General features: G+C 34.3%; 4 protein-coding genes and 1 non-coding gene across 5 annotated transcripts; 1 reads left to right on the top strand and 4 right to left on the bottom strand.

Moving 5' to 3' along the window:
- Positions 1-4: 4 nt before the first annotated feature.
- Positions 5-4,836, bottom strand: LOC116351823 (multidrug resistance-associated protein 4-like; the record flags this gene model as incomplete). Its single annotated transcript, XM_031783966.1, has 13 exons — positions 4,484-4,836; positions 4,250-4,417; positions 3,997-4,156; positions 3,693-3,912; positions 2,654-3,623; positions 2,386-2,590; positions 1,947-2,320; positions 1,394-1,881; positions 1,099-1,329; positions 870-950; positions 402-801; positions 107-334; positions 5-36 (listed from the first exon to the last, which is right to left on the bottom strand). Coding segments are annotated over exons 1-13 (3,742 nt in total), but the record flags the coding sequence as incomplete, so codon positions are not given.
- A 1,155-nt stretch (positions 4,837-5,991) lies between these two features.
- On the top strand, positions 5,992-6,064 carry Trnaf-gaa. The gene has a single exon. It is a non-coding gene; the product is annotated as a tRNA-Phe (tRNA).
- Positions 6,065-6,379: 315 nt separating this feature from the next.
- On the bottom strand, positions 6,380-7,925 carry LOC116351822 (RE1-silencing transcription factor B-like). Its single transcript, XM_031783965.1, has 3 exons — positions 6,874-7,925; positions 6,667-6,796; positions 6,380-6,601 (listed from the first exon to the last, which is right to left on the bottom strand). Exons 1-3 carry the CDS (start codon positions 7,923-7,925, stop codon positions 6,380-6,382), a joined length of 1,404 nt encoding a protein of 467 aa, XP_031639825.1.
- A 308-nt stretch (positions 7,926-8,233) lies between these two features.
- LOC116351821 (UDP-glucuronic acid decarboxylase 1) lies at positions 8,234-10,627 on the bottom strand. The gene is made up of 6 exons (XM_031783964.1): positions 10,606-10,627; positions 10,311-10,366; positions 10,018-10,239; positions 9,475-9,840; positions 9,273-9,405; positions 8,234-8,863 (listed from the first exon to the last, which is right to left on the bottom strand). The coding sequence occupies exons 1-6, from the start codon at positions 10,625-10,627 to the stop codon at positions 8,511-8,513; spliced, it is 1,152 nt and encodes a 383-aa protein (XP_031639824.1). The 3' UTR covers positions 8,234-8,510.
- LOC116351820 lies at positions 10,376-11,425 on the bottom strand. Its single transcript, XM_031783962.1, has 3 exons — positions 11,159-11,425; positions 10,737-11,069; positions 10,376-10,636 (listed from the first exon to the last, which is right to left on the bottom strand). Exons 1-3 carry the CDS (start codon positions 11,266-11,268, stop codon positions 10,633-10,635), a joined length of 447 nt encoding a protein of 148 aa, XP_031639822.1. The 5' UTR covers positions 11,269-11,425; the 3' UTR covers positions 10,376-10,632.
- Between the last annotated feature and the right edge of the window lie 45 nt (positions 11,426-11,470).

The following is an 11,470-nucleotide window of genomic DNA, read 5'->3' as shown; positions in this document are numbered from 1 at the left end:
TTCTCACGTATTGTCTTTTGAATCATTTCATCAGTTCTATGTACGAAGGAGGACCGAGTCAAAATTAATTCAGAATGAGTAAATCAAAATATGAAATAGGTCTTACCGCAGATCAACATTTGCAGTTGCTTCGTCCAGAATTATGATGCGATTCTTTCTTAAAATTGCACGCGCTAAACATAAGATTTGTCGTTGACCAGTGCTGAAATTTTGCCCATGAGCTAGAACAGGCATTTGCAATCCGTTATGCTTCGATATGAATTCCTTTAGCTCAACATTTTCAAGCGCATTCCAGATATCGTCGTCGGAATATTCTTCGAATGGATCCAAATTCCTGACAAAAAAATATGCGATGTTTTTTAACTTCTGAAAACTAACGTTATTTACGATGGGAGGCTTACCTTCGTAAAGTGCCCGAGAAAAGAATCGGTTCTTGAGGTATAATCGATATTCTCGATCGCAATACTTTCAAATCAACCGAGGATGTATTGACATCGTCCAACAGTATGTCGCCGTCGACGATAGCCAATCGGAAAATTGAACTGATCAATGATGATTTCCCAGCTCCCGTTCTGCCCACGACACTGACTTTCTCTTTGGGTTTCACAGAGAATGACAATCCACGCAAAACTGGCTCATCGTCAGCCGAATACCGATAAAAAACTTGTTTGAATTCAATTTTCCCTTTTGATGGCCAGTCGGAAGATACTTTCTGTGGTACTTCTGGCTGTATCTCTGGCTCTAATTGGCTGTATTTTAAAATACGTTCTACAGACGTTAGTTGATTCGTCACATCGGCACCTGTTTTAAAATTGCATATAAATCATTTAATAAGGGCCCAAATTTAGGGAACGTATTGAAATACTTTCTTTGTCTCACTCCGTATTGCAATATTCCCAATAAACTAAGCGCCTGTGATATTGCTAGACCCACCCGGTCTCCAGTTACACCTATGGAAAAAGGTGGTTTTGAAATAAACTAATTCAATTGGAAGAAATTGTGTGCGTGCCAACATATGGATTCGAATAAATCTATTCAGATTCGTCGAAATTCCGTTCATTTTTCACACATAATTTATAGGAATCGCATCTCACAAACCTTCATTTACAATCAGGAATATATAAAGGACAACACCAATGAAAACATATACCATCATATCCAACGATAATCCAAATGCATGTGATATACCCAAAAACATTGACCAAGTGCCTGTATTAAGGTTTTGGTGTCGTTCAAACTCATCTCGTAAAATTGGTTCGGCTTGAAATGCTCTAACCGTTGATAGACCGTTTAATGTTGCCGAAATGTGTGTAAATACAGGTGATTTCGCTGCAAGCAATTGTCAAATCAAAAAATGTACAAATTTACTAAAAAGTATTTTTTTTTCACTCACTTATTGCTTCTAATCGCATGATGTTTGTGGAACATTTCAAATAAACTTTTTGCAATAAAATGAATATAACTCCCATTACAAGAATCACAATTGAAAGTTTGGTATCCGTGAAAATGATAACACAGATTGAACCAACCACAATGCAAATACATTGTGCTGCTTCCAAAAGAGTTTTTGGCAGTATATCATCAGCGCTGCCCATGTCCTTCGTGAACAAATTCATTATGCGACCAACAGGATTTTCGTTGAAAAATTTCATTTTTGTGGATATCAATCCATGAAACATTGTGTCATGTAAACTCTGTGATGCTTTCGTACATGCCAGAGAGAATATTGTTGACCTAATGGTTGCTATTAATATCAACGAGATCATAATTCCACCATAGATATATATGTATGTGTTGGTAGACCATAAATTTTGTCCATCATCTGAAGTTGTCTCATTTTTATGTTTCAATAGATATACTCGTCTTTCTTCACTTCTAATCCTGAAAATGAAAATCGTTGCACACTTTAAAGTAATGGTGATAATTTGGTTTGTTACAAAATTTACCACAAAGAAACCCAAATATCGGCGGTGCTAGTAATAACTTGAGTGATCACAAATAATGCACCTAAAAGTAATAAAGCGCATGGAATATTTGACGATTTCAAATAACTAAAAAGGAGAGATCCTTTGATTTTCCCCGATGATGATGCCTCCAACTCAATAGCTAATGGATTTTCCTCTTCATTATTTCCTTCCAAAAATCTTGTTCCTTCATCTAACGATGCACTTTTACTTCTCTGTGATATTGCCGAATCTCTACGTTTGAGCTGTTCTTCATTTTGACCAACCTGATCGTTCTCATTTCGGCCCAGCAACCTAGTAAAATCAACTCCGGTCTTCAATACCGTATCATAATCTCCTTGTACTTCAATTTTTCCCTATAAATAAAATTATAATAATAAATTGTTTCCACTCAATTTGAAAACTATTTGATTATTATTACATCATTCAAAACAACAATCCAGTCGGCTTCCTTCATGAAATGCAATTGATGTGTAATTAATATGCGTGTGGCATTTTGTCGCGCCAAATAACCATTGGGTCCAATGCATTTTTTGAACAAATGAGATTGTACATGTGAATCTACAGCACTCAGTGGGTCATCGATTAAATATATATCGGCTTTTCGGTACATCGCTCGAGCCAAACTGCAATCAAAACATATTAGCTCAAATATGAAAACTAAAAAAAGTAGACAAACAATAAATTACTTGATTCTCGCTTTTTGGCCACCCGAAAGTCCAGCTCCATTTTCGCCCACCATTGTCATATCCTCACTACTAAACTGTTTAAAGTCCTTAGTTAAAGCTGTGCATTTAATAACTTCATCGTAACGCGATCGGTTCAACGTTTGGCCAAAAGTGATATTTTGTCGAATTGTCGATGTAAATGTCCAACTCATTTGGCTTGCATACGAAACTGTACCATTAATTCCGAAAAGACCTTGTTTAACAGGTAATTCCCTTAGCAAAACTTGCATAAGTGTCGATTTGCCACTTCCAACGGATCCCACGATGAACACCAATTTTCCCTTTGGCACTTCCAAATTAATGTCTTGCAATTGAAACGGTTCGTCCTTGCTTGTGTCTAATTCAATTGCTCCTTTGTATTTATCAACCTTTGCGGATTTATTTTGATCCTCGGGCGAATTCCATTGGACTGAAATATTTTTCATTGAAATAGCTAGATTTTGTGATGTCAATTCATCACAGCTTATCTCTTCTGATTCATTCTTAGATTCATCATTTTCTTCATATTCAAGAAAGTTTTGTAAACGTTTAAATGAAACATACACTTCACTGATCTCAGATATAGCTCGAATAAATATGCGGCACATTGCCATCGAAATTAAATTAAGTAGATATGCAGTGGTAAACATTTTTGAAACTGTCATTTCTGGGCTTCCGTATATCCATACAAACGATAGCACTGTACAGAAAAGCGCAACTCGTGTTGTAAAAAGGTAGATTGTCATTTGAAATGTTTGAATATTAAGATTTTTCAAAACGAATTTCAATTCACTGCGTCGTGCAGCTGCTATTAGACCTTCAAATGGACGTTCCCATCCAAACATTTTTATCACTTGAACACCAGACACAATTTCATCCATAAATCGAACACGTTCATCCGTTCGCAATGCAGTTTCGAATCGAACCTTTGTCAACAATTTACCGGCATAACCTGTAAATTTATAGTTATTTTATTTGAATGGAAGTGGGTTATCGATTGGAGTAAATAATCAAAAATTACTTTGTATTGGCACAAAGAGGAAAATGATAGCCATTCCGATGAGGGAAGCCCATTGAATTTCCGTCCATAATATATAGGCAGCTATAATTGATACCAAGGGTGAGATCCACAATGGATGTAATAAACTGACAGTATTACATCGTTGAACATCATTCGACAATAAATTCACCAGTTTTGCCGGTGCAATATTGCTCAGAGATCGTTGTGACAGGCGAAGTGTCTGTATCGATAAGGTAAAGGCATAAGTGAGAAATTCAAATCGAATATCATCAATTTAATTTGCAATTGAACGACACCCACAAACCTTTCGATAAATAATACTACTAAGGGCGACACGAAGCTTCATACTGCAGCACATGCCTCGGTAGAGATAATGGAGTAATGCAATGCCATAACAAACGGTGAGCACAAAAAATATACTTCCATACATCAATGCATCATCTCCAGTTACATCAGAATTTTCACTTTAAATTAAGAAAAAAATGGAAATATGAATTGGGCACTAGAGTTTGATGACTAAAACACAAAAAATGTAAAAAAAAAACCATTATACCAACCGGAAGTATGATAAAAGTCGTTCAAATAAAAAAGCGTATATCAGACGACAAATACAATCCGTAAACATACAAAAAATTGCCAGAACAAGCACTTCAAACCAAAACGTTTTAAATAAGGCACGTAACAATGATGGCCGTACTTTTTTCACTCGCTCAGCTTCCCAATGTCTAAAAGAGGGAAAATGAATCTTTTAATTCTATTTAAAACCGTTTGTTTTTAATATGCGATCATACTTTTCCAATCGATCTCCCAGTCTGTCGGAGTAATCTTCATCAATCGGTTCAAATACATCATTTGGGTGTAAAACATTATTGTAAGTCTTTTTAAAAATCGGTATTGACCAGCCGAAGAATACCACCGATAAAAAATTGGCACCATTCCGTGGATTTTTCAATAGTTTTCTGTACGCCGATTCCATTTTTTTTTCAATTCAATCAACACAACTATTAAATATCAAGAATAGAAAATGAAAGCACCACCAGTTGAGCTGAGAATAGATTTTTAATTAAGCATCATTTATTATGACACAGCCAATTGAATTACACTTTGTACTTTTCATTTAAAACTTATACATCTCATTTTACTTAAACGTTCCAATAATTTTACTTAAAACATTCAATGGCATAGTTTAAGCACATAACAATTAATATACTTTCTCATTTATTTTAATCAAGAAAAACTAAATCGAATCTGTTTGAAAGATCATTTTGTTTTCAAATTGAAAAAATAAAAAACAACAACGAAAAAGTCTAACCTCTGATAGGAGGCTATTTCATAATCTACATTGATGCGCTGAGTTAAACAGAATGAGTAGTTTAAATGATTTGCGATATTCATTTCGATTCGCTTTCTTGTCAAATATGTAAATTCACATATGCATAAGAGAACACAGTAGCAAAAATACACAGAAGAGTATGTCAAACATACACAAATACATATGCATAGCACGTGTCTTTCTACTATGTTACACATATGATGTTCTACTGTTCTTACACTGTTAAAAAAAACGTAAAAGAGACAGAAATTCAAGCGATTATTTATAGCCTACTTTCCCAGTACAATTGATGAATAACATACAACAAACAATTAAATAATAATGAACAAACAACATTGATTTTCAGTCAACTGAAACGGAAAATCCAGGTTTGGGTTTATTGTCTTTCTTATCTTTGAGGCAAAGACTTTGACCTTAGTTAGTAACTAATAGTTAGATTCAAAGACCATTTCAATTAGGCTTGTCCAACTTTGTTTTTTTTTATTTATTTTTTTCTGGCCGATGCCATAAAATTGAAATTTTAATACAATTATTTGAAATTTCTGTGGATTTTCACTTCGAAAACTCAATTGAGTTATGGATAATCAAGTTGAATAAACATGTTTGTACGAACATTTTTAGATAATGAAAAAAATGCAACCTTATTGCTCTACAAAATAGTGGACTCTGTTTAGAAAAAAGGTAAAAGGCTTTTGAATGATCAGGCATGAAAATGTATAACATGTTATATGAAACGCTCAACTCAATTTTGAAACCAAATCCAAAATCAAACTCTGGTAAGTAATGAAAACAACATTATCCGTCATATGATCTTTTTTTAATATACACAATAGATGTACTCATGGGTACTAAGTAAAAACGATTTATCTTTGTCACTTATGATCTGAAGAACATTCAATATAAGAAAACAAATGGAAAAATCGGTAAAAAACGGCCTCCTTCACATCTACTCTTCATGAGACATGTGCCGAAATAGCTCAGTTGGGAGAGCGTTAGACTGAAGATCTAAAGGTCCCGTGTTCAATCCACGGTTTCGGCATAATTTTTTTTATTATTATTTTATATGCATTTTTTATGTGATATGATATATGGCGATTTGTTATCAATTTGCGGTGGTTTATTGTTATTATTTGTGGGCTCTTCGGTGTTTGATAAATATCATCAAACTCGTTTGTTTGTGAAATATTCAATAGCTGTGGAATTCGACTTGATACTTCGCTTTATTAAAACTATTTTAGAGGTTTTTTACATACACAATGCATTCATTTTTGTACATTTAGGTTTCAAATTAAAAACGGAAATAAAACCAAAAAAAATGTAGAATTAAAATGGAATTTTCGATGACACATTTTATTCAATTCAAATTCTGAAAGATAGAAGTGTCAATAAATGGTTTTATTTCCGTCTGCGAATTCATTTCAATGTTATCATCCTTCACTTGTTTCTTTGGCGATGGAAAATTGTCGGTTGAAGGATCGAGTCGACGTTTGGTTGGAGTAAAAGTTTTGAATGTGTCGTCTTTAACCGAATACTTTTCAATGTTTGCAATTGAACTGTGAACCAATCGACAATGACGCTGAAAATTAATAAAGAATATCAATTTATTGTCCGTTTTTTGTTTGTTTTTCAACTGCCTCTAACCTCAATAACATGTTTCCACTGTGATTTTTGATGACAATATCCGCAACGATATATCGGGCCCGTCGATATTATTTTAGTTTTTGGTAAGATTTGTGGACGTTCCTCAGCACTGTGCACTTCGATTTCATTGCTGAAATTAGAATTTTATCATTTTGTGTCGCTTTTTTTCTCCAATTATCATGTTTAAAAAATCACAAAGATAATCACCGAAAATTACAGTTGACACAGTGAAAATAACTGGTATTTTGTGAATTTTTCGGTTCAGTTGGCATTTCCTGTTTTATTGTAATATTTTTCCACTGAACGGTTGTACTTTCCAACGAAAAGTTTGTATTATTCAACGTCGGTTGCGATTCTTCATCCATAACAACTTCTAGAAAATCGCTTGCATCAAAATCACTTCCCTCTTCAGTTTGTGTATCGGCATTATTTGCATTATCATTGGCCGTATCATTATCATTTTTATCGATCGTATTATCTTCAAAATGTTCCTGCTTTAATTGTGGTTCTGCTGTTGATATGCTTGGACGCACTTCGTCCGGCAGAATGTTCGTTTCGCTTTTAATGATTAAGTTGCCATGCAATTGTAGGCCACTATGATGAGCAATTTCATGTGCGGTAATACTTTGTTTTGTCGACGCGGTGAAATTACATTTATTACATCGAAAGCCCAATGAAATATTATCGACATGATGTCTCATGTGACGCTCCAAATTCCATCTGTAAATTGTTTGAAATTCACACATTTTGCATTGAATTTGATTCATTGAATGATATCGATGATGTCGATTGTAGCGATCGCGAATATAATGCGTGTAATCGCATTGATCGCATTCAAAAATTTGTACATCCGGATGCTGTGCGCGAACATGTTCGATTAAAATCGTTTTATTCACTGTGTACAGGCCGCATAATTTGCACGTTGATAAACGTGTATTTTTCCCGGTGTTTATCACCGACTGAAAACCATCTGGTGTGGGTGAATTGAATGACGGATTCCAAGCCGAATGAACAGTAATATTTTGAACGACGTCTCGGTGAACAGTTCGCAAATGACGTGCCAATTTTTGTGAATGCTTTGATGCATAAATACATAGTTTACATTCATGAATGGAAATTGGCTCTTTGTGAAAATCACGACGATGCTCTAAATACAATCGAGGATTTCGTGTGGTGCATTTGCATTCGACGCAGAAATAATTTCGACTCATACCAGCTGATTTAATTTCCATTTTAGCCTGTACCAAATCACTTGCCATCTTCACACCGTTTTGTATTTTTCCAAAAAATAAACGTGCTTATTTCACATCAAGTACAATTCGAACTGATTAAAATTGCACGGCCTATAGCGACGCTAAAGTCAAAAAACTGATCCAAACGAAATGATTGTAAAATAAAAGAAGAAAACGCTTACTGTGTTTTGGCATCTGTTTTCTATCTGAAAGTTCAACTTTCACATATGGAAAATGCGTAAATAAAACAAATTCGCTATTTTTCTCTTTTCGTCTGTAACTTTATTATTCAGAGCTTTAAAAAGTATGGTCTGAAAAAAGATTAGTAAATCACAAAAAATAACAAATCTTCAAAATCTGATAACTATCATAAATCTCACAGTACGAGATTTGTTTTTTTTTTAAATTTCGACACTGAAAATTGACCGTTAATAAGATGGTATTTTTTTCCTAATTGATCTATTCGATTAATGAAGACTAGAGATTAATTCTTTTTTCATAAAAAAGAATAAAAAAGCAACTCAATTGTTTTAACATTTATTATCTACATTGGTATTCGCTAAATTTGTTTTTTTTTTTTGTATATATCTCATTTGTATTCGGAAGTGATGCTTATGTGCGGTGATTTTCGTTAGGCTTCTTTTTTTTATCGTTTACAATAGATACATCATCACCTTTGTCAACGGAATTGTTTGGTACACTTTTAGTTTCTATATCATGTTCTTTTTCCGGAATCGGAACATATACATTGCGATTGGAGTGATTCGATCGTTCCAATTCTTTTCGAAAATATTCAATGGTTTTATCGAGGCCAGTTTTTAGCGGTACACGTGGTTCCCAATTTAAAAACTTTTTCGCTCGTGCAATATCAGGCTTGCGCCGTTGTGGATCATCTTCGACAGCTGGCATTGTTTCCATTTTACTAGTTTTACCACCAACCAAATCACGAATTATTACCGCAAATTCTATGGATATGGAAAATGTAATTTTAAATTGAATTTGAATGGGGTAGAATAAAAACTACTTCTCGAAAAATGTTTAAACACGAAACCTAAAAAAACTTTCAATGAAAAGTGAATCAATTTTTTTTCGTCCAATTGAAGTGAACCAAAAAAAAAATTGTTCAATAAAAGTGAACCCAAAAAAAAAATTCATTTTAGTGTATTTTACACTGAAAAAACCGAGTGAAATTTTTTTTTTGGTTCACTTTTATTGAACAAAATTTTCTTGATTCACTTCAATTGGACAAAAAAAATTGATTCACTTTTTATTGAAATTTTTTTTAGGTTTCGTTTTAAAATAGCAATTTTTCGAGAAGTAGTTTTTATTCTACCCCATTCATTTGTGGGTTGAAAAATGTATGTTGCTACTCACCTTCAATTGTGTGTTCAACGGGATTTCCAATATTTACGGGTTGTGTATAGTTTGATGCCATCAGTGCAACCAGCCCATCTATCAGATCCGATATGTATTGAAACGATCGCGTTTGTTTTCCATTGCCATATATCTGATTTTACGAAATATTCACATTTAGACTAAAATATTTCTCAAATGACAAACAATTTTTAACAATTACCGTAATGGATTCATTTTGTAGTGCTTGAAGTATAAAATTGGATACGACCCGTCCGTCGTTCATGTGCATTCTTGGTCCATATGTATTGAAAATTCGTGCTACCCGTATATTAACATTTTCTTGTTTTGCATACGCATAGCTAAGTGTTTCGGAGACTCGTTTTCCTTCATCATAACATGCGCGCGGTCCAATCGGATTCACATGACCCCAATATGATTCTGGTTGTGGATGAACGTCTGGATCACCATAAACTTCTGATGTACTGGCTATTAGTACTTTAGCACCGACACGTTTGGCTAGGCCAAGTACGTTTATTGTACCAACGGTATTGGTTTTTATCGTTTTAACGGGATTGTACATGTAATGCTGCAATGTTAATTTACAAATTTGAATGTAAAACTTTTGAATACAATAATATTTCGAAATGAGTTGAACGGACAAAAAAAACTCTATTGCCAATAATGGCAGAAAGGTTAAAGGGCATTCACTCATTCCTTCGGGTTTCTTTTGGTCAATCGTGTTGATTTTTAATTCATCACTTACCGGTGGAGAAGCTGGACTGGCCAGATGATAGATTTCGTCCACTTCGATAAATAATGGGTTTACAATGTCGTGATGTATCAATTCGAAGTTTTCATGTCCAAGCCAATGTTCAACATTTCGCTTTCGACCGGTGAAAAAGTTATCGGCAACAATAATTTCGTGCCCTTGCATCATCAAGTAATCCACCAAATGCGATCCAACGAATCCAGCACCACCAGTTATCTAAATTTGGCGAACGATTTCGATTAAAATCAACTTTATTTTAAATCATCAATTTCTTTCAAAATTCTTACCAAAATTCGCTTGCGATTTTTATAATTTAGAAATGATACATCCGGATACCGTTTTCCTAGGGTTAATTACAAAAAAAGAATAGAAAAAATGGGTATTAATAAACATGTAATGGGTCTGTAATGGGTGTAATGGGTAATATTAAATTTTTTTTAAATCTATACAATATAGAATAAAAGCAACAATAACATTCATTGCTTAAATTTGAGATTTGGTAGTAGTAGTAGTAGTAGTAGTAGTAGTTGAGTTTAACGCGCTATTCTGTGGAAGAAAATAAAACTCACTATAGAATAGAACTTGTGTCTTGAGACACTGCCATGGTCACTACCTAAATCAATCGAAAAAGAAACGAAACGAGAAAATAAAATCGACATCAGTATAAAAAAAACTGATATAACATTTTTTGTATAAAAATAGCCGATACTCACTCCCGTGGGAGACGACCATGGTTGATATTCACGGCTTCTTGTCGTAGATCGGCTGCTCTCCGATTGAAATCCGGATTGATTGGAATATTTTGCAACATACATAGTCCTTTGTATATCATATTGCGTGATGCATTCAGGTCACGGTCCAAAACAATAGTTTGTTCGCGTCCATTGTATTGTTGATTCGCGATAGAATGTCCATAATGCTTGAGATTCGGTTCCAATTCAAGGCGATGTTTTTGTCGGAATGTATGATGAATTTTGCCTATCCACTCATTTGGTGCCGGGAGAACATGATTGCGGGCCGGTTCGCAGTTGTTGCAAACTAAGAAACTGATATAACAGTGGCCGTGAGAAACGATACAATTTAAATTCAATTAAATTTTTCATCTATAAAAACAATGCAATACAAAAAAACTTACCGATCCTTTTTGTTCACATTCTCCGGATTCTCTTGTCGGTCTTTTGGTCGATCTGTGATTTTTTGACATCGACTACAGAGCATCGATGTGCCACGTTCATCGATTTCCATTATGTGCGCATATCGATCAATGGTATGTGTTATGAATGCTTGTGGTGTTCTACAATGTCCTTTGATCGGGGAATTGGCTGCGATTTTTGCATTTCCAAGCGCATAAACTATGGACTGTTGTGCTTTTGGCACTTCTTTATCAAGTTTAGTTAAATCACGGGCAAATGGGAAAACGAATGCCGAGATATTCGTGAAGTTTACC

This window comes from Contarinia nasturtii, unplaced genomic scaffold (assembly GCF_009176525.2).
Source record: "Contarinia nasturtii isolate CC-2019 unplaced genomic scaffold, AAFC_CNas_1.1 Cnas_scaffold_6372, whole genome shotgun sequence".
NCBI lineage: Eukaryota > Metazoa > Arthropoda > Insecta > Diptera > Cecidomyiidae > Contarinia > Contarinia nasturtii.
The sequence above is the reverse complement of the archived record's forward strand: the minus strand, read 5'-3'. Positions and strand labels throughout refer to the sequence as shown.